Source organism: Bombina bombina, chromosome 7 (genome assembly GCF_027579735.1).
Source record: "Bombina bombina isolate aBomBom1 chromosome 7, aBomBom1.pri, whole genome shotgun sequence".
In the NCBI taxonomy this organism is placed as follows: domain Eukaryota; kingdom Metazoa; phylum Chordata; class Amphibia; order Anura; family Bombinatoridae; genus Bombina; species Bombina bombina.
The window spans coordinates 333,265,256-333,292,207 of NC_069505.1; the positions used below are offsets into that span (position 1 = coordinate 333,265,256).

General features: G+C 33.9%; 1 protein-coding gene across 7 annotated transcripts in view; it reads right to left on the bottom strand.

Moving 5' to 3' along the window:
* Window positions 1–26,952, bottom strand: part of CADPS (calcium dependent secretion activator) — a 943,138-nt gene that overhangs the window by 129,397 nt on the left and 786,789 nt on the right. For 6 of the 7 annotated variants that reach the window (XM_053720994.1, XM_053720992.1, XM_053720988.1 and 3 more), the window contains 3 exons: window positions 7,957–8,031; window positions 4,909–4,992; window positions 4,235–4,267 (listed from right to left, as the gene is read on the bottom strand). In XM_053720994.1, coding sequence (XP_053576969.1) covers window positions 4,235–4,267; window positions 4,909–4,992; window positions 7,957–8,031 — 192 coding nt within the window. Of the gene's footprint in view, window positions 1–4,234; window positions 4,268–4,908; window positions 4,993–7,956; window positions 8,032–8,552; window positions 8,568–26,952 lie in introns of all 7 variants that reach the window. The other variant, XM_053720993.1, reaches the window with a different exon arrangement.

The following is a 26,952-nucleotide window of genomic DNA, read 5'->3' on the forward strand; positions in this document are numbered from 1 at the left end:
ATAAGGTTCATGAATTAATAAAGTCCATCAATGGAGAAAATAATTCTTATATTATGTATTATAAATAAATTTAAAAATAATTTAAGCATTACACTGGAATTCAGTAGTTCTGATTGAAAAAAGAATGCATACACACCTAGAAAACTTGCTATATATTAGTTTATTTTTAATGCAATAATGTGCTTTTGAACTATGGTTTATCGTAATATTTTTGTTCACTGTAGCTTCATTTAAATGCAATATTGTGAATCATATGAAAAAAAAATGCTATAGCATTAAGAAAATCTGGGCCTGAATTTGCATATTTAAACAAATAGAAGTATTATAGGAATAAAAACATTTGAATATAAATTCCATTAAAAAGAAAAATTACCCTGGAAAAAGACATTAGTGTGCTGAAAGATCTAGTTTCCCTATCAACAAACTATTAAAAGTATTTAGTTTTGGACACTTTTAATTTAGAAAAAAGAATTTATGCTTTTATGTAACCCTCGTTTACTACCCTTTCTCTACAGGATAGAAAAATAAAAACAGTAGTTTATCTTTTTTTCTAAAACATCTGTGTATGTGTTCATAAACATTATTATAATTATATATGAACATATAAAATAATAAGAAAATACTTATATCAACACATTTTATGTATCATATATACATAAATACAAAAGTATTTATCAGCCTCTGTCTTAAATTTAAATACAAGATTAATTTCTTGAATACTGAGCGCTATAAACAATTTTATTATGCACATGCTGAAAAAATACAGTTAATAAAGTTGAACACATAAGTACACATAGCAATTTTAAGAAAATTCTTCAACTATTTTAAAATAGCTGGTAACTCTGAGTCAGTAAAAGCAAAATTGTCTGGAAAAAATTATGTTTTTTTTTCTCAGTGGAAACTCATTAAAAATCTATCATTCATTATACAATTCATGCAGAGGTAATAAGGTAAATACTCATTAGTTCCTATATATTCTGTTTGCAAATAAATAATAAGGCTTGCTTTCATTATTGCACAATACCTTTGATCTCAAACCATCATTTCATAGTAGAATGTGTTTGTCAGGTCCTGCAAATTGAAGTTAGTTAGCGTGCCTGTGTAATTTCCATGGTGAAAATGAGGCATATTTGGGGAGCAATAGGACTTGCTTTTTTAGACAAAGCAAACAATTATCAGCAAAGGGGGTAATGTGTTATCATTGAAGATGTGGAAATATTTCCTAACACTTGCTGAAACAATGACAAGGTATTAATTTGAAAAAATTGAGAATACTCAAGACGTAGTCAAACAGAAGAATTCACAATCCACACATTTTCTAATAAACTCTTATGTGCCAATTTCATAATAGCTTTATAAATGTTTAATTCTAATAGTCATGACTGCATGAAAATGAAACACACATTCCTTTTAAATACAAGAATTTTCACCTAAACATAATAACAGGAAGAAAAAAAAAATACATAGACTTTGTAGAATGTCTATATTTTGAAACATTCTACTCTGATAAACCATCTTAGAATTCAGCTGTTGTTTCAACAGCAGGTTGTCTACTGCCTTACACTTAATAGTTTCAGAGTCACTTCTAAATGTTTTTGATTTCTTTAACTGTTTTAATGCATTCACGTTAACAAAGTATGATGTATTACTTTTTGAGTCCAAACATAAAAAATGAATTAAAATGAAATTATTTAATGTTACTAATGGGTTGAATAGTCTACTGTCTATTTATCAAGCATGTGTTAACTTCCAGCCAGATAACTCAGTAAAACATACTTCTGGTTAATGTTTGGCTTTTGAGGAGAGGGTTAACTAATGTTGTACTATAAGCAAAGGAACTACAAAATGTGCGTGTATAATGGCCTATCCTAAGTGCCAATATCTTCTTTCTGCTGCAACTGCACAGCAACGTGTAAATAAACCTCTGTGTACTTTGAAGTTTTTTGTTTATAATCTTTTCCACTTGGCTTCCTCTGCAGTCAAAGGCTTACATTATTCCCTGTTATGCTATACGCTCAAAAAAAAAAAGAAGGTAAAAAGACATTTCCCTAGCGATAATTATTGTAGAATAAAAAAATATATATAATTGAGAGTTCTTTTTAATGGTAATTCTTTCTTCACTTCTATGCATTTATAAGATTCCAAACCGACTTCCGCAAAACAATAGTGGCCTAAATTATAGCGTTTTATTTCACATTTGTTAATCAGTGCCACTCAGAGAAACCATCCTGGTAACTCAATATTGGTAACTATTCAGCTGTGTCTACCATATATCCTTCTTTCATTAACTTATTAAGGAGTGGAAAAGACTTGTTTGGGTTTGAAACGGAATATTACCATCGCCACCGTATCAGCCTTTGTATTTCATTTAATAAAATAGGCTATAATAACTGTACTGCAATTCAGTTTTAACCACCTGCTTCTTTTATGGATAACAACAATGAAAATGCAATAATATCTAAATACTACAATGGTAAAAGTTTTGTAATCGTATAATAATTAATACAATGAAAATAAACTATATGCCCACAATGGTTATAATAAACTTAATTATGTATCACCAATCAAGTAAGAAGCATGTTATAACATTGATATATCTTACTACCAACCTCTTTATTTTTTATCAGGGCAACAGATGATAATAACGTACATGTATCTAGTACAAACAGTATACACAGAAATACTTAATGAAAAATTCAGTTAAGTTATTAAAATACCAATAGGTAACTTGAAAATCTTATGAATATTACACAAGAGAAATTAAGCAACAAGTTTCATCAAGTCAAAAAAATACATCAAGTCAAAAAAAAAAGAGAAATACATGTATCTGATCTTCAATATAAATTTCTGCACCACTCTATTATACTGCAATTAATTAACAGAGTAGAATACATTCAGCTGGATAAGCTTATACCAAAATTCTACAACATTTCTCAAAGACTTTAAAGAAGAATTTGGAAGACAAATGTTGATAACCTAATTTCTGTAGAATTGAATGTAAACCAAAATATAAATGAACTCAATAAGCCTAGAATTGCATTTGCTAATGTGTTAAAGGTTTTCACCAACGTTAAATAAAAAGGTATTGATAATTAATATGCAATATGTCTATGTCAATTTAAAAAAAAAAATAGTGTATAATATTGAATTGAGAAATGTTTTCCCTCTTTCACATACAAAGTTTTTTTAACTTCCATTTTATTTTTATCATATCAAAGACCTATATAATAAAATATCATAATTAGCTTATATTACTTAATAAGCAATGCTTTATATTTACAAATGTAAAGATCTACTTAATGTTTGTTCAATCAAATATTCTGAATTTATATTTTGTTTACTAATGAATGGTGGTAATAGTTATATTTTGACTTTCTAATAAATATAATTATTGGTGATTAATAATGAAACATATGAGTGTAGAGCTATGGAATATGGTGTCAATCTATGAATATATTTATAATAATAATAAATAATAATTATTATCATCATCATATATTGTATTGATCTGTTATACACTTATATTAGTTTCTGTCAACATGTCTAATGAGTGTTTGACAATTTAAGATGACAAAGGGTTAAAATGGGTTAAAGACTTATTTAGATAAGCTGTAAAGTATTAATTTTAATCACCCACAAAAGAATTCATTTTGGAATTTAGAATGTTTAAATAATGGACTTACTCTAAGTACTGTGCATTTATGAAAGCTAACCACAGGATTCAAATCTTACAGTCAATATTCATGTGCTTATCCTCAATCTAAATGCAAATTTTTCACAGAGTTCAAGTGTTTTACTTATAAACTATGAGAGCTCATTTCAGTAGAAAGCCGTGTTCTACCAATAACACTGGTAGACTTTAAGCCAGTATACAAACCTGTTACAAAATGAGTGTAACTACTCTAAATATGAATATTTAACTGCCAAAAAAGTTAATTCCAATGTTTTAAGCACTATTACATATAAGCTACTGAAACACAAACCCCTAAGAAAAATGTTATTATAGGAGATGCCAGATTGAGAAAATAGTAAAAGATGGAGTACTACATAAACAGATTTAGACTAATGTTACGAATGTTCTTCATTAACAATTACATGTTTTTTAAGATCAGGGGTTAGTATTTTATTTCATGCAAAATAAATAAATAAATGAATGAATAAAATAAATAAACATATAAATAAATAAAACACAACACATAATCAACACAAAAAAATGCAACAAGTATATACTTACAGGTACATCCACATACTTGGACGCAGCCTTCACCTTAAAGGGAAAAGGACATTTAAGTGAGACTATTTTACTCTCTAGGTTCTACTATCACATATGGGTGATGTAAAAATTTATGAAACGTGGTGAAAATTACAGTGTTAAAATAAAATAAAATATCCAGCACTTATCTGCCTTCTGAATATAGGACCTGTCCTGTTTAAATGTACAGTTGGTTGATTTTTATTGCTTCCAAAGTGAACAGCTTTCAGCTGATAGAGGCTTAAAAACAAATTTGCCATTGTTTCAGCAACATGTGATAGGGAAATTGTACTTTGCTTCAAACTTTGTTTGTTTTTTTTTGTTTACCAAGACATTAATTTCCACTGAGGACAACTACTTTTAAAATTAAACAGATAATTAGACATATTATTCATCACCATCATATATGAAAAAGTCAACACATTTAATAAAGTTTAAAACAACAATGTTTAGACCCAGAGTTACCAGTACTTAGAAATGTTCACCAACAGAAAAACTCCCGTAGTAAACATTTAATTCTCTCTGTACTGCAAAATAAGACAGTTTTTTCCTGCCAATTCATTTAGAAAAAGAGTGATGTTACACAGCACATAATTTTATATACAAAGTACTATGAAAAGCATACTCAAATATGCCAAAAATCGATATTCACTTACAGTAAATGACAGAAACGAAGAAAATAATGTTCCTTCATCATATCTGGAGAGTTTGGACAGAACGCCTTCTAGAATTGTGATAAACTAGTAATAAAGAAACAAATGGGTCAATTGAGTATTAATGAATATAACAAGAATATTTTCTAAATGAGCATACACGCATTTCCAATCATCATAACAATATACAACTTGATAATGATGGAAAGTGTTTTTCCAGAGTACATCTATGAAGAAATGTAACAGTAATGCCATCCTGCTTGTAATAGAAAGTGTAGTAATATTGATGATGTGCCATTATAAAAGTAAAAATTGTACTATTGACATAGTGCTTTTCCCCCTCAAGAAGATTGAAACAATACTGCTTTTAACAAATAACTGGCAGCTGATAAATGTTTAACTATAGATGTATTAACCTCCAAAGGATAAAAAGCTAAGTCAACTTAGGATTTGAACTTGAAACCCAAACAATGCAGGTAGTACAGTTGTCCAAATGAGTCATCACCTGCTAAACATATGGTAAATCCCATTTTTTGCCAGCAAACATGTAAATCAATAGTTTCTTTAAACACAGATGGATGGTTCTCAAAATTGCAAATTATTTTTAAAGTATCATATCAATTGATAAACATCTTCAAAATATATATAACAATGAAAGATGTAGTTATAGAATCTGTTGGTGCTTTGAACCACAATGGGATCAATAGTCAACTTTGCTGACATAAATATAACTCATACCATAAGTTCCTCTTCCTAGATATCATTACTTAAAGCACTATGTCTTTTTATAGGCAGTAGAATATATTATTTTACATTGCTTGAAAATTTTACATTTTGAAATGTTGCAAATTATAATAACAGAATCTAGTTGCAAAATAACCATATATCCAGCCAATGAAAACATTCCTTATTTTACTCAACTGTAGTTTATTGATGGGTATAACTAGTCTTTTCAATATAAAAAGTATAATAAATATAGTAATTATTGGTTGCCAAATACATTTGGAATACAGCTGGTAGTTAATATTATAGAAAAACAGAAATGAAAAGTCTAAAGCAGTAAATAAACTTGTATGATATTACTTGCTTCCATTGTGAAAGCAAACTAAGAACTCAATAGATACATACCACCCTACCAAAAAATATATTTTTTTAAAGGAAAAAAAAAATATATATGTAGTTTATATGCCAGCAACATCTAGAGAACCTGCACTCCATATTTAACTATCAGCAGTCATCAGACCGATGCTTCCCTACCATTTTCCACCTCTTAGGGGGCGAATTTTAATCTCCCTGGTATCGTCCGACCAAGGAGATTGACAGCTCCTGCCCGTGCGTGATTGGCTGTGCGTGGGCGGCATTGCACACAAGCGCAAAATAGCACGTGTGTGCAATGCTGAATTCTGGCAGTGGAATTCAGCCCGCCAGAGGCGAGCTGTGGCGGACAGGGGTGCCCCTGTCCACCTCAGCTTGATCAATTGACCCCCTAGTGGTTATTTTAGTAAAAAAAATCTTCTTGGTTTTAGTTTTTTTTTCTTTGTTAAATTTTGGAATGGACCCATATGTAGTTATACGACACCCAACTAAACTCTCTTGCCATCTTGGAGGAGCTTACCTACTGTTGAGGTCTTCAACACTCAATCTTAATGCCCATCATATGAATGGACTAATGTCTCATGAATGGACTAATGAGTTAACTAGAGGTATAAGTTGGGCTTAGATGTATGGCTTCTTTTCAAGCAATGTAGTAGTAAAATTGACTGGATGTTTAGTCATCAGAATGTCATAGTCATTAACTAGCTTTGGATATCCCATATTTGATCAAATTAGCTACTAATGCGTTTAATGTGCTACTAATATGTTTATCTGGCAGAATTTGTGTATATACTCTATACTTATTTCTAATATAATATTTAACATTTTGGTTTCTGTATATATACAGTATATTGTCTACATACATACAATGTATTTAAATTAAATTGAAGTGAATCTATATATATATATATATATATATATATATATAAATAAAATTGGTGTTAGAGGATACACATGTATTTATCAAAACATCTTTAAAACATAATTTATTTAACTGAAATTGCTTTAGTAAAATATTTGTCTCCTTAAAAGCATAAAATAATAATAATTTAGATAGAAATAAAGAGATTACTAGGCATCCATGACTTATGCCTGTTTGTGCACTATAAGTAATATAAATTATTATTAATTTTTGTGCAATATCATATTATCATTTAGAATACATAGGGGCCGATTTATCATTGTCTGTCCGACATGATACGCTGTAGCTTATCATGTCTGACAGACATTGCTGAATGCCAACAGCATACGCTGTCGGCATTTAAGATCGCACAAGAAGTTGTGGTGAACTTCTTGTGCAATGCCGCCCCCTGCTGATTCGCGGCCAATCGACCGCTAGCAGGGGGTGTCAATCAACCCAATCATACACGATCGGGCAGATTGCAGACCGCTGCCTCAGAGGCAGTGGACCAGTTATGGAGCAGTGGTCTTAAGAAACAGGGACATCAGGGGCCATTTGGCCCTTGATAAATCAGCCCCTAAGAGTTTAATTCAAACTTTAACTATCTAAACACATTGTTTTTAATTATACACATATACTCATCAATTAACTAACATTATTTTCTCAGTTCAGCTGTTAGATTTGATTAATTAACGTATATAAAATATGAAATTGTAACTTTATTTACAAAAAGATGACTACAAACCTAGAACTATTAAGCACAAAAGAGCATAGGCATAGCATAGGAACTACTTTGTAATCACAAAACATTAACAATAAATATGCACAGTTCCTCATATGTGTTAATATTGGCATTGAAACTATATAATGGTAATGGCATTTTTAATTAACCCTTAGCTTACAATTGGTGAGACGAGGTAGCAATTGTATGTGCTACATGCTTAATAAAAATCCTTTCCTTTTTATTCAAATATAAATCAGAATTATGCAGTTCACTCATACATACTGTACATACTCATGTTTCAATTAATCACATAACCTGAATTGAAAGTTACCTTTGCCACTAAAAGTGTTATCATTTCCTTAACTGTTTCTTCAATTAGCTCATCAATTTTTGAATGATACTGGTGCTAGGGAAAGAAAGTAACAAAAAGGCAAATATTAAAACACTGAATAAACAATGACACAGGAATTAGGCTTTTTTTTCAAAAGTAAAAATTCTAATGTTGCTTTTTAATTTTAAAAGTATCAGCTGTGAAAATCAACTGTTAATTAATTTGACTATCCTTTTCTGAAAACAACCGTGGACTCCGTTTGAATTCTCTACTAAAATAAAATCTACTAATCTGTAGTTTCAACAGCGAAGCTAAACCGTTTTATGAACCCTCTTTGCTATGATTTTTGTCATATTAAGAAAAAAAAATATTATTAATAAGATAAAAATACAATATTTAAGGAGAGATAATAAAAAGGAAGAATATCTCAGAAGATTCAGTTATACTTGTTTGCATTAATGTCTGTTTAAGATGCTAATTAAGTCAAAATAATGTGCATGTTGACAGAAGGGAGAAAAAAAAACTGATACAAATGCTAATTATACATTAGGGAGTGGATGGGTGATATTACAGTTGAAAATGTTAGACACACTTACCCACTGTTTAGCAAACTTTCGGATGTTTGGGAACAGAAATAAAGAGGAAGGTGCAGAAGACATGGAAAATAATAAATGGAGGTAAAAAAGTCATTTGATGAAAATGAAAACAGAATGAATGACAAAAAAAAAATCAAATGAAGAGGGGATGTTGCAATGAAAAGTAACAGGATAACATTAAATGGACAAGGGAATTATTCATGAAGTTTATTATATCATTTTTAGTCTATATTGTAGATTATTAATGTATGAATAAAAAAAATATATATTAAAATGATATGCCTTTTTAATTTTTACAGCAAATGTATAATTTCTCACTGCAAAACATTTAAACTTAGTACATTTAGCTTAGTTGGAACAAAGAAAATAATATTCGGGCCATTAGTAATATAAAGCTTTGTCTGTCATCTTTGGTTTGCAAAATGTGTTTTACATTGGTTGAATTTGATCTTGAAAACTCACAAATATGCCAACTTATTTTTTTAACAAAAAGTAAATATTTGTGACTACAAAACAGGAAACAAAAGTTTTTAATTTAATTTTTTTTAACATTTTTTTTATAGAAATGCCAGTTACATATATTAGAGCTGCCTAACATTAGTTCAGGCCACATGAATTATTGTGCCACTGATTGATTAAATTCTGGTCACAAAGCATTATGGTTAAGGGACATTCAAGTGTTTTATTTAGCAAAAACAGAATGTATGCTTACCTGATAAATTATTTTTTTCCACAAGGTTATCACATGTGATATTGCACTAGGATGAGGCAAAAACATCCCTACATACCAGAAAAGAGGACACTGAGAAAGAAGGATGTCTCAGATAGAGAGTCACCAAGGAGAATTAAAGAACATCTGATCACGTCTGATCATCAGGCCCATAGTCCAACTAAATCAGAAAAAAAGGATTCCAGCTTGACTGCAATGCAGAGTCTTGAAGGTCACACAAAGTTTCAGACCTTTCCAACCTTGTAGACTGGCGTCTGTCATCATTATTGTCCCGACTGGCCAAAAGAAGGTCCCTTGGACAAAGAAACCACAACAGCAACTGTCTTGACTCCTAATCCAGAAGGATCTTTTGATACAGGTTCTTGAAATCTACTGTCCCCTGCCAAAGAAGGTACAGCTGCAGAGGCCTCAGATAAAGCCTGGCAAAGACAACTGAGTCTAAAGCAGCCACTGTCAGATCCAAAACATCCATGTATTATTAGCAGGAGGAATGGGAATATGTTGACGTTAAGCAAACAGAGCTTGCAGCTTGGTCCAAGTTGGAAACTGAGTCTATTATTGACCCCAGAAGGGAAACTAAAGTTTGTGGAACAAGTGAGCTCTTTGGGAAAGCATTTGCCAATGTGAACGCGGAGCATCTGAAGCAAGGCCTTTTTATGATTTACAGCCTAATAAAAAAGGGCCCCTGGACCAGTATATAATCCAAGTAAGGTGCTACTGAGATACTCTAAATTAAGCTACCATTAGAAAGGAGCCCCAGAAACGTAGTAAATAGAAAATACCCTGGAAGCTTTGGCAAGGCCAAACAGCAGAACTACAAACTGGTAATGACTGATTAGAAATGCAAAATTGAAGAATTTCACATGGTCTTTGTGAATTAGGATATGCAAAATGTATATTTTAAAACTAAGGTAGACAAAAATGTGACCCTTTTGAAATAAAAAAAGAATAGTGTGAAGGGACACCACCTATCAGGAGGGAACCTTCAGGACATTGGTTAGAAATGTGAGATCCAGAATACGAAGAATAGTCCCCTCTGTGGAAGCAGGAATAGATTTGTTGGCCTGTTTGGTCCTGGACCAGAATGAGGAAGGCCTCCTGGAAGTTTTGGGTTAGCTTGATCTTTGGGATAAGGAAAATATAGTTTGAGAATCAATATGCTGAAAGGAATGTAAACAGCCAGAAGGCCTAACTTTAACCTGTAGAATTGTTGTCCTTTGGGAGAAATGTTCCCTTACTACCAGAGACTTTGGGATTGATCATGTTCCTATTTTGACCAGAGTAGGTGATAGAGAATAGGTTTTCAATATAAAGGAAGCAAAGGTTAATTTACAAAATAGGGTAATGAAAGGTTTAAATATAGAGAGAAATATAAATCTATTTATTAAATAAGGTCTAATCAAAAGTGACATTAATCAAATGATAAATAATTAAATAAATAATAATAAAAGTAAGTGCAATGGTTTTCCTGAAGGTTATAGATCCTTATAGCAGACTAACAGGCAGAAATAATGTAAAAATAACCATTAATAAGTGAAGAAATCTAACCATCAAAAAGGTATTTTCACCTTTATCGGCCCAAGTATGGGTAATGTCTTTTGCTATTACAAGATGGCTACCACACCTCAGAATAAGGTACAGAAAAAAGCTAGAAAGAAGGTGTGCAAACTTTGCCCCAACAATTTAACCCTGCACTTCCATAGAGTGTTAAATCCATTTCCAGAAGTTTAACTCCAAGTTTTAGAGCACTATACATTACTGGAGAGCGGTAAAACAATTTACCGGTATAGAAAAGACCATTTTTAGTGCAGATTAAGTCAGGGGGCTGCCTTTAGGTCTTTGGTAAAACAGGAGAGCGTTAAATCTATTCACGCTAATGACGCATTAAAAAAAGAGAAACCCAAATGGTTTTAATAGAGAGTGTAATGTGTGTGCACATGTCCTCAGGCTATGTGAATCATGATATATATATATATATATATATATATATATATATACTAATAGCTGGTTGGATGTAGGAGGTGCACTGCACTAACCTGTCAGAACCTTCCTCTACTGCCCTTACCACAACTAGAGGAAACTGTATCCAGTAGCAAGGCCCATCTGAGGCAGTGCATGTACAGTGCCAAGGATCTCACAAAGAGCAGATCACTGTAAACCAGGGGAATGAAAATTAAATCTGCATTTCACCCAGGAGGCCTGTGAGAAGATTCTCACTGCCTGGCCGAATTCCTGTACTCCCCTTCAAAGGGGAAATTAGTCTCATATCAGTTAGAGAACCCCTATCAATGATGTGTAGATCAGCACTTCACATTTCACCTCACTCTATCCTGGAGGAACAGACTGATGCTGTGAGAGTGGGAGGTACTAAAGCTTTGGTATGTAGGGGTGGTTTGCCTCTTCATAGTGGACTAGGATATAAACCACATGTAATGATCCTGTGGAATCCACCATCTTATGAAAGAAAAGAAAACACTGCAATGTGTTAGAGCATTTTATTATTGCACTACTACTGCAAAGTGGTTAAACACATAGGTAAAGTTGGCTCCAGATCAGCAATGCTCTACTGGAAGCGAAGTGAACACATTTGGTGAGCCAATGACAAGAGGAGTATGTGTGTAGCCACCAATCACCAGCTAGCTCCCCATAGTGTATTACTGTCTATTGCTCCTCAGCCTATCTAGGTATGCTAGTAAAAGGTTTATACCAATACAAGAAGGAACATTTCATTATAGCAGTAAACTGAAAAGTCTCTTAAAATTGCAAGCTATATCCGAATTATGAAAGTCTGATTTGGACTTCTGCGTCCCTTTAAGCACTACATTTCAAAATGTCTGCACTAAAGAACTGTTTTAAAAAAATGTAGTTTTTGTGGAAAAATGTCTAGGGACATAACCCCTTGAATATCACCTTGAGTCTCTTTATATTTTATTTTTGTTTGGCCTTTTAGGGACAGATATAAATAAGTTGCTGCATGGACCGAGCAAGCACTGCGTAGAAATTTACAGGACTCTGAAGTATGCCTTATGGACTCCATCCTCTCAAGGAGCAGCGGGAAAACACAATATTCACTTTTAAATTACAGGAAATTGAGGCAAAATAAATAACAAGAGTGTAATACTTTCTTTTTACTACACAAACGCTTTAAAATCTGATCCACCTCCTGCCCTCAAAAATGAACATAATGTTAAACAAGATGTACAAATTGTATTTAAAATAAATACAAAGCAGGACATTAGCAGTTTAGAAGCATGCTTCTGTAAAACATGTCTGAGTAATAACTTTTAGGGCTAGATTAAAAGTGGCGCGGTATTTAGCTCTCCCGCTCGAGGGCTACTACACACGTGGAATACAAGTTGAAAGTAATTTTTTTGTGTGTGCGAGTGGAAACCAGGTATCGCATCCAAGCTAGCTTCCCCTGTAGATTTCAGTGGAGAGCCACACACTGAAAAAACTAACACTTATTGCTTGTGCGCTAACCCGACAGAAGTTAAACCAACTACACTAACCTAAAGGTAATTAGGAATATTTTACATTCCAAAGTTCTTCACATATATTTATTTTTAAATATATTTTTCTATAGATATCTGATGTATTTTTTGTAAAATATATATCTACACATAATAAATATTTAATCCTTTATCTAAATCCAGTGAGAGCAGTCCTTCATTGAAACAGACTGTAAGTACTACCGACTTGGCACCCTGGTTGAAGACCCTATAAACATCCCAAAACGGAAAGCACTCTACCGGATTTGTAAATCAAATCCCCCCCCCCCCCCGTCCTCAGATACCTATATATAAATATATATATATATATATATATATATATATATATATATATATATATATATATATATATATATATATATATATAAAAGGGTGAAAATGGAGAGGGTGTTTATGCTTGCACTGTGTATTTATGCAAATAGTTATTTTGAGTTGTTTAAAGTTCCTCCTGGTGTATTTCTAAGCAGCTTAGTCTGGGAATTCCACTATCATCAAATGGAAAAAATAGAAGTAAGGGTAGGAGTTAAAAGTTCCAAACTGTAGCGCTCGTAGAGAGGGAGAAACTGTGCCAATACAGCCACAGTCAAACTGATTAGCGTTTCCTCTTTGGGTCATGTGACACGAGCCGCCTGAACTGCACAGTGACAGCATCCTGGGGAGTTTGACTGTGGCTGTATTGGCACAGTTTCTCCCTCTCTACGAGCGCTACAGTTTGGAACTTTCAACTCCTACCTATATATATAACCATATGAATGTAAAATATTTACACTCTAAAACATTATTAAATATTGAAATTGAATAAAAATATTTTTTCTTGTTTTCAGGTATGTATATATATTCTTGTAAGCCTTTTACAGTTATGCTGCATCACTTTCAAGTGATTTAGCATATGGTTTTTATGTCCCTTTAAAGTTATTATTCATGTATATATATATATATATATATATATATATATATATATATATATATATATATATATATATATATATATATATATATATATATATATATATATACACACACAGTGGGGCAAAAAAGTATTTAGTCAGCCACCAATTGTGAAAGTTCTCCCATTTAAGAAGATGAGAGAGGCCTGTAATTTTCATCATAGGTATACCTCAACTATGAGAGACAAAATGTGGAAACAAATCCAGACAATCACATTGTCTGATTAGGAAAGAATTTATTTGCATATTATGGTGGAAAATAAGTATTTGGTCACCTACAAACAAGCAAGATTTCTGGCTCTCACAGACCTATATCTTCTTCTTTAAGAGGCTCCTCTGTTCTCCACTCATTACCTGTATTAATGGCACCTGTTTGAACTTGTTATCAGTATAAAAGACACCTGTCCACAACCTCAAACAGTCACACTCCAAACTCCACTATGGTGAAGATCAAAGAGCTGTCGAAGGACACCAGGAACAAAATTGTAGACCTGCACCAGGCTGGGAAGACTGAATCTGCAATAGGCAAGCAGCTTGGTGTGAAGAAATCAACTGTGGGAGCAATAATTATAAAATGGAAGACATACAAGACCACTGATAATCTCCCCTCGATCTGGGGCTCCACGCAAGATCTCACCCCATGGGGTCAAAATGATCACAAGAACGGTGAGCAAATATCCCAGAACCACACGGGGGGACCTAGTGAATAACCTGCAGAGAGCTGGGACCAACGTAACAAAGGCTACCATCAGTAACACACTACGCTGCCAGGGATCCTGCAGTGCCAGACATGTCCCCCTGCTTAAGCCAGTACATGTCCAGGCCCGTCTGAAGTATGCTAGAGAGCATTTGGATGATCCAGAAGCGGATTGGGAGAATGTCATATGGTCAGATGAAACCAAAGTAGAACTGTTTGGTAGAAACACAACTCGTTGTGTTTGGAGTAGAGAGAATGCTGAGTTGCAACCAAAGAACACCATACCTACTGTGAAGCATGGGGGTGGCAACATCATGCTTTGAGGCTGTTTCTCTGCAAAGGGAACAGGACGACTGATCCGTGTACATGAAAGAATGAATGGGGCCATGTATCATGAGATTTTGAGTGCAAACCTCCTTCCATCAGCAAGAGCATTGAAGATGAAACGTGGCTGGGTCTTTCAGCATGACAATGATCCCAAACACACTGCCTGGGCAATGAAGGAGTGGCTTCGTAAGAAGCATTTCAAGGTCCTGGAGTGGCCTAGCCATTCTCCAGATCTCAACCCCATAGAAAACCTGTGGAGGGAGTTGAAAGTCTGTGTTGCCCAGCGACAGCCCCAAAACATCACTGCTCTAGAGGAGATCTGCATGCAGGAATGGGCCAACATACCAGCAACAGTGTGTGACAACCTTGTGAAGACTTACAGAAAACGTTTGACCTCTGTCATTGCCAACAAAGGATATATAACAAAGTATTGAGATGAACTTTTGATATTGACCAAATACATATTTTCCACCATAATTTGCAAATAAATTCTTTCCAAATCAGACAATGTGATTGTCTGGATTTGTTTCCACATTTTGTCTCTCATAGTTGAGGTATATCTATGATGAAAATTACAGGCCTCTCTCATCTTCTTAAGTGGGAGAACTTGCACAATTGGTGGTGGCTGACTAAATACTTTTTTGCCCCAATGTATATTATTAATATTAAAATTGAATAAAATTATTGTTTTGATTTTAGGTATTTGGTAAGGGCTCCAAAATATGTGTGTATGTGTATGTATATATATATATATATATATATATATATATATATATATATATATATATATATATATATATATATATCCACATGTATACACACACATATATTTTCTTGTCAGCTTTTTACAGTTATGCTGCATCACTTTCAAGTGATTTAGCATATGGTTATTATGTCCCTTTAAAATGTTACTAATTATGGGTCACAATCCTTTAGAAAAAAAATACATTTCTAATGGCTTTTTACATAAAATTATTATTAATATCTGCTGGGATTTTTGTAGAATATTCTGTGGTTGCCACTTTAATTTAAATGCACTGCTGCACATTAAAGGCATATGAAACTCAAAAAAATTTATTTTGTGATTCAGACAGAGCATATGATTAAAAAAAAAAAGTTTACTTCCATTATCAAATTTGCTTTGTTCCCATGGTATTCTTTGTTGAAGAGATACATAGATAGTCATCTGGAGCACTACATGCTAGGAAATAGTGCTGCCAACTTTTGCAAATGGATACCATTTTTGCAAACTGTTGTCATATAGTGCTCCAAATACGTGCAAGCTCATGAGCTTACATCACTGTTTTTCAATTAAAGATACAATGAGAACAAAAAAAAAACGATAACAGACGCATATTAGAAAGTTGTTTCAAATTGCATGCTCGATCTGAATCATAAAAGAAAAATGTGGGGTTTCATATCCCTTTAATAAAGACAGAAATTTGTTTGTTATAAGTCACATACGCCCCTGCAACAACGAGAATAACTGCAAATTCCAAAACGCCAATTTAAAACATGTTTTCGTATCTATGTATAGCGAAAAAAGCATTCTGTGGCTCTGCAACAAACAGCTGCACATCTGAATGAAAATAAATAAAACCCAATTATTTGGTGGTCATTTTTATTTTTTCTTTGGATTTCACTAAATATATTTTTATATATAACTTTACTAGTTCTAATAGCAAATTTCTTTATATCATTCTAGAATGCACAAGTAGTCTATAAATAATGTAACGTCCAAAAATGTAATTTTAGCTGATAAACATATAACTTAAAAAAAACCATAAAAGTAACTATTAATTTATAACTCTCACTTTGTGTTTAATGTACATTTGAGGATTTTATTTTTACCTTCTCTTCTACGCGCAACCTGTCAAGGCTAAGTTAGTGTAAAAACTATGCATTAATATATTCACGAGAAATACAATAATTAGGAATTTTTACATTTGAAATAATTATAATAATACAAATAACAGGTGGTACTACAGCATGTTTGTAATTGCAGCATTGATAGCCATATGAATTTGAGAGACTCAGTACAACCCCCCACCCCCCCCCCCCAAAAAAAAAAATCGTGAAGATTTGTAAAGCAACAATAATTTTAGATAAAAAATAGGATGTTACATTTTGTTATTTTTTTTTTTTTTTTTTTTTAAAAAAGGTCTTCTGGTGTTTGCTTGCTTGTAACTTATGGCTGATAAATTATGGGTTTTAGAAAAAGGATAATGACTAGGCGTGTGCAAAATAATACAGCGTGAAATGTATTGACAGTCATATCATGTAGATGATTTTCAATTAAATTCTCTCTCCAAGAATTTGTACGTGTGTAGAAAGATAGATGCAAAAACATTCATTTCATTTTTTTTGACAATTAAAAAAGCATTATTTACTTGAATGAATCTCAAATTAAGAAACACAAACAAAAATACATTGGGTTTTGTAAATATATACTTGTCATATGTTTTATACAGAGGAGCTAAACATGGATTGAAACGTTTTGCATATCCATCTAACAAAGTGCATAATGGAGGTATACCACTTAACATTATGTAAACAAAAATACACATTATAATGTATTGTCAATTAAACACACTATACAAAGTTGAGACCCTTGGAAGTATTAATTGGGGCCCCAAATTCTCATCTGTAGCAGAAAAGGAATACCCATCTGTACATCTATTCAAAAACAAATCTCTATTTTACTCACACTTTCCAAATGTATATGAAACAATATTATAAAGTAATGCAATTTTCTACGTTTGTGTGTCACATATACAGCCTTGTGAATGACATATGACTGCTGTAAAACTCTTATTTCCTTGGAAATAAGGCAACAAAAATGTATATAAGCCAAATAAAAATATTATTAGTTTGAAAGGCCAATGGTTACCCCCAAAAGGTGTATAGGGTACCTTCTGCCCCATGAACTAAATAAATCAGCACTATCAGGCAGAGCAGATACATTTAATGTGAGTTAATTAATGTAAACAAGCCACATTACTTATCTTTATTTAGAACTTGTACATATGTGTAACTGCCAGGTGTACAGAGGCGTTTGCTCTTAATATAGTAGTATGTAAGTTTACTGTCATGTTATAGGTTTCTATATGGATTTTTTTTTTCCCAACGTTAAATAAAGATAGCTGTTTTTTTTCAGTAATTAGATTAAATATTTTACTTATGCATTATGAAAATTACAACAACCCCATAAAGGAGGAACCTACAAAATGATATTATTATTATTTGCTTTTCAAAATATTCATTTAGCCAGATTATGTTAATTCATATATATATATATATATATATATATATATATATATATATATATATATATATATATATATATATATATATATATATACATATATACAGGTATATATATATATATATATATATATATATATATATATATATATATATATATATATATATATATATGTGTGTGTGTGTGTGTGTATACACAAATTGGACATTATTTTACACTCCGGCTCGAGTGTTAACTGTGCTTCAAGTAAGCTTTCTGCACGCCATTGGTTGCGCTCCTATTACAAGTTTAAAGTAAACTTTTTTCACTTGCGCGCTAATCTGACACGCATAAAAGCTGAACTTACAATATCGTGCGCGCTATAACGTATTCCCTCATAGAAATGAATAGAGTGAAAAACCACCCTACTCGTGAGCAAACCCGATCGCATATTTCCAAGTGCGCTAACCCAACATGAAAATATCAATATTTTACATTCCAATGATCTCCACATAGAAGAATATGTTGTATTTATTCATAAATAAATATTTCTAGGTATATCTGAAGTTTTTTTTTGCACAAATATATATTTATAGTGAACTAACAAACAGAAAAAGCACGCCCGATTCAAGGTAGTATTTGTCACAATTTATTTAGACACACATGATACCGGTAAGTGCAAGCTGTATCATGTGTGTCTAAATAAATTGTGACAAATACTACCTTGAATCAGGGCACACATTTTTCTGCTTCTATTTTCAGCTGAAAATATATATTTATACTTCTAAACCCATGCAAGTGATGCCCCATAATTTTACTTTAACCCCTTAGTGACCAGAGCACTTTTCCATTTTCTGTCCGTTTGGGACCAAGGCTATTTTTACATGTTTGCGGTGTTTGTGTTTAGCTGTAATTTTCCTCTTACTCATTTACTGTACCCACACATATTATATACCGTTTTTCTCGCCACTAAATGGACTTTCTAAAGATACCATTATTTTCATCATATCTTATAATTTACTATAAAAAAAAAATATAAAATATGAGGAAAAATTGAAAAAAACACACTTTTTCTAACTTTGACCCCCAAAATCTGTTACATATCTACAACCACCAAAAAACACCCATGCTAAATAGTTTCTAAATTTTGTCCTGAGTTTAGAAATACCCAATTTTTACATGTTCTTTGCTTTTTGTGCAAGTTATAGGGCCATAAATACAAGTAGCACTTTGCTATTTCCAAACCACTTTTTTCCAAAATTAGCGCTAGTTACATTAGAACACTAATATCTTTCAGGAATCCCTGAATATCCCTTGACATGTATATATTTTTTTTTAGTAGACATCCCAAAGTATTGATCTAGGACAATTTTGGTATATTTCATACCACCATTTCACCGCCAAATGCGATCAAATACAAAAAATCGTTCACTTTTTCACAAATTTTTTCACAAACTTTTGGTTTCTCACTGAAATTATTTACAAACAACTTGTGCAATTATGGCATAAATGGTTGTAAATTCTTCTCTGGGATCCCCTTTGTTCAGAAATAGCAGACATATATGGCTTTGGCGTTGCTTTTTGGTAATTAGAAGGCCGCTAAATGCCACTGCGCACCACAAGTGTATTATGCCCAGCAGTTAAGGGGTTAATTAGGGAGCTTTTAGGGAGCTTGTAGGGTTAATTTTAGCTTTAGTGTAGTATAGTAGACAACCCCAAGTATTGATCTAGGCACATTTTGGTATATTTCATGCCACCATTTCACCGCCAAATGCGATCAAATTGAAAAAAAAGTTAAATTTTTCACAATTTTAGGTTTCTCACTGAAATAATTTACAAACAGCTTGTGCAATTATGGCACAAATGGTTGTAAATACTTGTCTGGGATCCCCTTTGTTCAGAAATAGCAGACATATATGACTTTGGCGTTGCTTTCTGGTAATTAGAAGGCCGCTAAATCCTGCTGCGCCTCACACGTGTATTCTGGCTAGCAGTGAAGGGGTTAATTAGGGAGTTTGTAGGGAGCTTGCAGGATTAATTTTAGCTTTAGTGTAGAGATCAGCCTCCCACCTGACACATCCCACCCCCTGATCCCTCCCAAACAGCTCCCTTCCCTCCCCCACCCCACAATTGTCCCCGCCATCTTAAGTACTGGCAGAAAGTCTGCCAGTACTAAAATAAAAGGGTTTTTTAAAAAATAAATAATTTTTTTTTAGCATATTTACATATGCTAGGGTGTAGGATCCCCCCCTTAGCCCCCAACCTCCCTGATCCCCCCCAAAACCGCTCTCTGACCATCCCCTCTGCCTCATTGGGGGCCATCTTGGGTACTGGCAGCTGTCTGCCAGTACCCAGTTTGCAAAAAAAAAGGGCTTTTTTTATATTTATTTGTCTTTTTTCTGTAGTGTAGCTTCCCCCCCACACAGACAAACCCCCACCACCTTGCTGATCTTTTTTTTTTTTAAAAAATATTAGGGCATTTAAACATTTTTACTAACTCATTTTCTGTAGTGTAGCGGTTCCCACCCGCTCCCTCCCCGTGCACGCGCCCGCCCCCGCCCTCCCGTGCACGCGCGCGCGCCCGTGCGCGCCCCCCGCTCATCCCCGCCCACGATCCCGCCCCCCCTGCACATAACCAGGGCCATCGATGGCCGCCACCCGCCTCCCGGTCCGGCTCCCACCCACCAACGCCGGGAACCACCGATCTCCGGTGCAGAGAGGGCCACAGAGTGGCTCTCTCTGCACCGGATGGCTTAAAAAAGTTATTGCAGGATGCCTCCATATCGAGGCATCACTGCAATAACCGGAAAGCAGCTGGAAGCGAGCAGGATCGCTTCCAGCTGCTTTCCAAACCGAGGACGTGCAGGGTACGTTCTCAGGCATTAACTGCCTTTTTTTTGAGGACGTACCCTGCACGTCCTCGGTCGTTAAGGGGTTAAAGGGACATGAAACCCAAATTTTTTCTTTCATGATTTAGAAAGCTCATGCAATTATAAACAACTTTTTAATTTACTTCTATTATCTAATTTGCTTATTTCTCTTGATATTCTTTGCTAAAAAGTGTATCTAGATATGCTCAGTAGCTGCTGATTGGTAGATGCACATAGATGCCTTGTGTGATTGGCTCACACATGTGCATTGCTATTTATTCACCAAAGATATCTAAAGAATTAAGCAAATTAGATAATAGAAGTAATTTGGAAAGTTATTTAAAATTGTATTCTCTACATGAATCATGAAATATTTTTGGGGGGTTTAGTGTCCCTTTAATTATTACCCTACATCTTTTTAGCAAGAAAAAATGCTTACTCTTTTACATCCCTGTAACAAAAACACATATTTTGAGGCTTACAACAAAGACTGCAGTATCATTATAAAAAGACAAGAGAAAATTCTATATTGTATATTGTAAATAAAGACAGCATCAAAACTGTAATACTCAATTTGCAACAACAAAAAAACAACAGACATATTTCAGGGGTTAATTAGTTTTGCTGTTCATTTTCTATTTTCCCTCTCTTTCAACACATTTTTTTTGTGTAAGTAGCAATAGGTCAGAACAGCTAACTCATTTAAAAAATGCAACTTTGAAAGAAACTTGATGGATAACATAGTTCAGTGTCAGACAGTAACTTATGCACTGATAAATTGCATCTGTTTTATGTGTCTATCAACTCAGCTATTCTTTAAATATATCATAACGCAGCAACTGTCGCTTGGAGAAGCACTTATGTTGCATTACCACAAAAGTGTTTAACACATCGCTTTCTTTCAGAAGAAAATAAGCAAATTTCCTCAATGTAATCTCCAGCACAATTTGTTATGGTATTGATAACCTATGAGACCTATTTAGTGCTTTGACAAGTTGTTATCCATTGTAACTATAATATAGAGGAATTTATGATTATTAATCTGTAATTAGAAAGTTCAGTTATATTTGTAATTTTCTTGGTGTATTAAAGCAGTGTTGGGAAACTTGCAGCCTTGGTTGGTATGAGGTAGGTCCTCAGAGAGAGGGTATGTGGTCCCATTGAAATAGCTTAAAGGGACATGAAACCCAAAAAAAATTCTTTCATGATTTAGAAAGAGCATGCAATTTTAAACAACTTTCTAATTTACTTGTATTATCTAATTTGCTTCACTCTTTTGATATTCCTTGCTGGAAAGCATATCTAGATAGGCTCAGTAGCTTCTGATTGGTGGCTGCACACAGATGCCTCATGTGATTGGCTCACCCATGTGCATTGCTATTTCTTCAGCAAAGGATATCTAAAGAATTAAGCAAATTAGATAATAGAAGTAAATTGGAATGTTGTTTAAAATAGTTTTCTCTTTCTGAATCATGAAATAATTTTTTTGGGTTTAACGTCCCTTTAAAGTACCCTTAAAGGACCATTATACAACAGATTTTTCTTTGCATAAATGTTTAGATTATCCATTTATATAGCCCATCTGGGTGTGTTTTTGTAACAATGTTTAGTTTTCAGATTTCTAACCAAGCCCCACTGTGTCAGATGTATACGCGTGTCTACAGTCTATTGCTGGCTTCTGTTGGTCTAATCTGTCTTTTGATATGCAGGGAAGGGGGGGGGGGTATCTGCTTCCAGCCCCTTTCAATGGGTGTTCCAGCTAACTGCACCAACAATGCTAAACTTAGAGTTTTTAAGTAAGTTTTTAAAAGGTTTTATACTGGATTGTTAGATCAGTATCTGTGCATATTCTTTTTTATAGTGGAGTCTATTACATGCAGATATATGAAAATTGGTGTATACTGTCCCTTTAAAGGGACAGTCTACACCAGAATTGTTATTATTTTAAAATATAGATAATCCCTTTTTTACCCATTCCCTAGTTTTGCATAACCAACACAGTTATATTTATATATTTTTTACCTCTGTGATTATCTTGTATCTAAGCCTCTGCAGACTGCCCCTTTATTTCAGTTCTTTGACAGACTTGCAGTTTAGCCAATCAGTGATGGCTCCCAGGTAACTTCACATGCACGAGCACAGTGTTATCTATATGAAAAACATGAACTAACTCCCTCTAGTGGTGAAAAACCTGTTAAAATGCATTCTTAAGAGGCGGCCTTCAAGGTCTAAGAAATTAGAATATGAACCTCCTAGGTTAAGCTTTCAACTAAGAATACCAAAAGAACAAAAAAAATTGGTGATACAAGTAAATTGGAAAATTGTTTAAAATGACATGCTCTATCTGAATCATGAAAGTTTTTTTTTGACTAGACTGTCCCTTTAAATACAGTAAAATTGCATCAACAAATGCATAATTAAAACATAATGCAAAAGCACTTATGAGCAAAAAAATTTTTGAGGTCTAGATGTGGTTTTCCATACCAACACTGGCAGGGGCAGCCCTCATTGAATTCTATTAAAAAAAGGGTCTGTCCCTGTGAGTTGCAAGTGTCTTCCATAGAAAGAATGAGAGCTCTCTGCTAGGTAAAAGTGAAGTGGAGGCGAAGTACACAGGGAGAAACCGGTGTTTTTAAACTTAAATATCCGCTAATACAAAACAAATAACGCTGTTTATAGTGCACTGTTCTTTAACTTTGCTGATATTTTTGTATGCATAGGCTTTCCTTTCCGAGTAATTAGTGTTTTGAGTATTTTGATAAAAACTTGCTACCTTTTAACTGGCGAGAAAAAAACAATGAGAGCTGTAGCGCAAAAATGTTTTCAGTATTACACTGGGATTTGAGAGAAAATTTCATATACACCCATGGAATTCCCATGTTCAGCCCATTTTACGAAAAAAAAACAACAATTACGTTTTGTATTTTTAAGCACAATTTTTTTGCTTTTTCAATACACACCGCTTAGCGGGGCACCCTGTTTTAAAGGTAAAAAAGTGGTTTATATTGAATTCCACCAAGGGAATAGAACGACTGGCGAGCATGCTTATAGAATCTCACCAGCTCAGAGACTTTAGAATCATCAGTCCCTTAGTCTAAATTCCAAATGAGTAGTAGATTTTAACAAATTTCGAACAAATTTCAAAGTTAGCTCCATTTTCCTTCCCCTGCATCATGTGACAGCTATAAGCCAATCACAAAATGCATATACATTTGATTGTGAACATTTTGATAATAAAATAATTGGAAAATTGCATGCTCTATCTGATTTACTGAAGTTTAATTTTCACTTTAGCATTCCATTAATTTAGTTGATAAGGTGTTTAACAAAAATCGATGTGACTAAATAATGTAATGTATAAGGGAGAAAGGCAGGACATGGGATTTGTAGCTGAGGGGAAAAAAAATCTGCTGATATCCCTTCAGGTCAGTCCTCAGCTAGTGCAAGCCAAGGGAAGAGCAAGATTGCTCTGCAGCAACACACCACTTTCTTTGTTGATGTTTTAGTCATTTGAAAGCACTCCTCTCCCAAGTCAAATTAGGTGCACTATTGTGCAGTGTGGAGAGGATAGGGTGCTTTCTGTTAACTCTAATATTACAGCACACAGTCTGCATTCCTGACTAATCCACACCAGTGATAAAAGGCATAAAAATGCAGACCATGGACTGAACACACCTTTGAAAGTTTGCGTGATGACCCATCCAGGGTGCAGCTTCGTTTAGCCCACTTGTGCTTTTCCTGCATCATATCAGGTTTGCCCCATAAAGAAAAATAGTCCATCTTGAAATGTCTGGCAATTCTCCTCTGCACAGAGGATTTGTACAGCTAATCTGAGACATACATTTTGATCTATATGGATCTTATCAGTCTAGCATAGGGGTGTTCCCTGTTTTTAAGTATGTGAAGGTGATGCATAAATTACAATAGGTCTTGCAAAAAAAGGTCATTTAAAAATTGTATAAAATAAATAAACTAGGAATGGAAATAAAACTATGTATTCAAAATTTGTATTGTTTAATCGCATCAAAAATCATAACAAAATTGCTTTGTAAAATTTGGATTTGATGAAAAAGTTAAAATACCTATTCAAATTGTGCAGAAAAGAAACAATTTAAGGCGCTCAGTATACATTGTAATAAAACTGCACTGTACATGCAAAATATGCTGTTAAATTTGTATTTCTAATACAAAATTTAAAGCATGTTATTTTCTGTATTGTAAAATTAGTTAATGCCGAACAAGAGATGTTTTACAGGCATAGCTGAAATTTCTCAGAGAGGTCTGGTGCATTATGTAAATGTTTCCCCCTGCAGATCTTGCTGTTTTTTCTTGCAAACTATAAAGTGGCGAGATTGTGGTAAAAAATGCAAAACAATTATTACCCTAGTAGACAAACACATGCATAGCAAAATAAAGGAATTGTAAAATACAATTGTATCCTAAATCCTGCAGCCAATATCAATCAGATTACTCTGCTTTCAGAATATTGTAGGATTTAACCCAGACATTCCTGATAAACATAGGTTACAAGCTTGGTTGCTTCCAAGCCCCCACAAGCATCACCCCTCTCTTCTTTCCACTACTGATGGTGCCAGTTATCCTTCCATCACTTCACAATATCTGTGCATCTGCCACAAACTGGTACTTCTAGTTCAGATACTATGTAACCTTCCTTAGGACCGAGAGAGAAAGTGTTTATTTAAATTCCAGTGTTTTAACACTACCAAGATCCAGTTTTGAGGAGATGCACCTCCATAAGAAGTGTCTAAACCACATTTCTGTTGAGTTGCTATAGAATAACATATCAGCCAAGCCTAAATATTTTTTAAACCAAACTAAGGGCTCCATGTACTAAGCCGTCAATTCATCCGTCATTGTAGACGCGGATAAACTCGCCGTTACTCGCCGCGGGCGAAATGGTGTCCGCTGTCGCTATGTACTAATATTCCCCCAATAAATAGACAAGTCTAGCCCGCCGCGAGCAGTGGCGGATTATTGATAAATTTGACGTCTCGCTCGCCGCGACTAAGCTGATGTACTTTTAACTTTCAGTTGAATTGTCTGGCCAATTATTAACACGTGACATGCAAGGTGTCACGAACATCATAGTAGTCGCGGGAATAGAATTTTGCTCCTATAAAAGTTCAACTTATCTAAACAACTTTATTATTGTTCAAAATTTTTTGAAGAGTGATAACAGAGCGTTATTTTTGTAATATTTATTTACAATTTGGATATGGCTTCATCTGGATCTGATAATATATAAATATTAATATAAAAATAATTATAAAGATTGACAACTAACAATACAAATTTAAATAGATTACTCTTTAATTACAGTCGACAAATTGGGCGCAATTTATGTACATGGAAATGAGAGACAAATTAGACGCCAGTTATGCTGTAAGTACAATGCTGATATTACTGCCTTTTATATATGTCTAGACTGGCGTCTAGATTGACTTTCCTATTGTTTTGTACCTTGCCCGCCACCTAAAAGGTGGCGAGGCAAAAATAGCGAGGTGGGAGCGGAAATTGTAGCGAGCGGACAAATAGATTTTTTAGTACATTCGTTTTTTGGCGAGTTGGTGGTCAAATGTGTCTAATTACAGTGAAAAATGGAGCGGTAGCGAGGTTTGGCGGATAAGTACGCTCGCAATTTTAAAGATGCGAGTTTTAACATAATTGACGGCTTTGTACATATCAGTTTGCGAGTTTTGACGCGAGATTTGTTGCGGGTAGCTCGCTGACTGCTTAGTACATGGAGCCCTAACATTTTTTTACTGCAATTGTTTTTCTTTAGCCAAACGTCACACACCATTTGCCTTATTTTGAGGTGCAAATCTGGGCTTTAGTCTGTAGACAAGGTTAACCATGGCCATAACGTTAGTATAAAGTGAAATGTTTTGCAGTTATAAGTTAAAGCCAATTAGGGAGATATAGAACGCAGAGTTAGACTTGAGAAGTCTGCAGGGTGCATTTCAAGTTCTTAGAATCACAAAAAAACTCAGTTTCAGAACTAAATTACACGGAAAGGGAACACAGCAGAGATCCATAAGAGATATTTCATAAACTT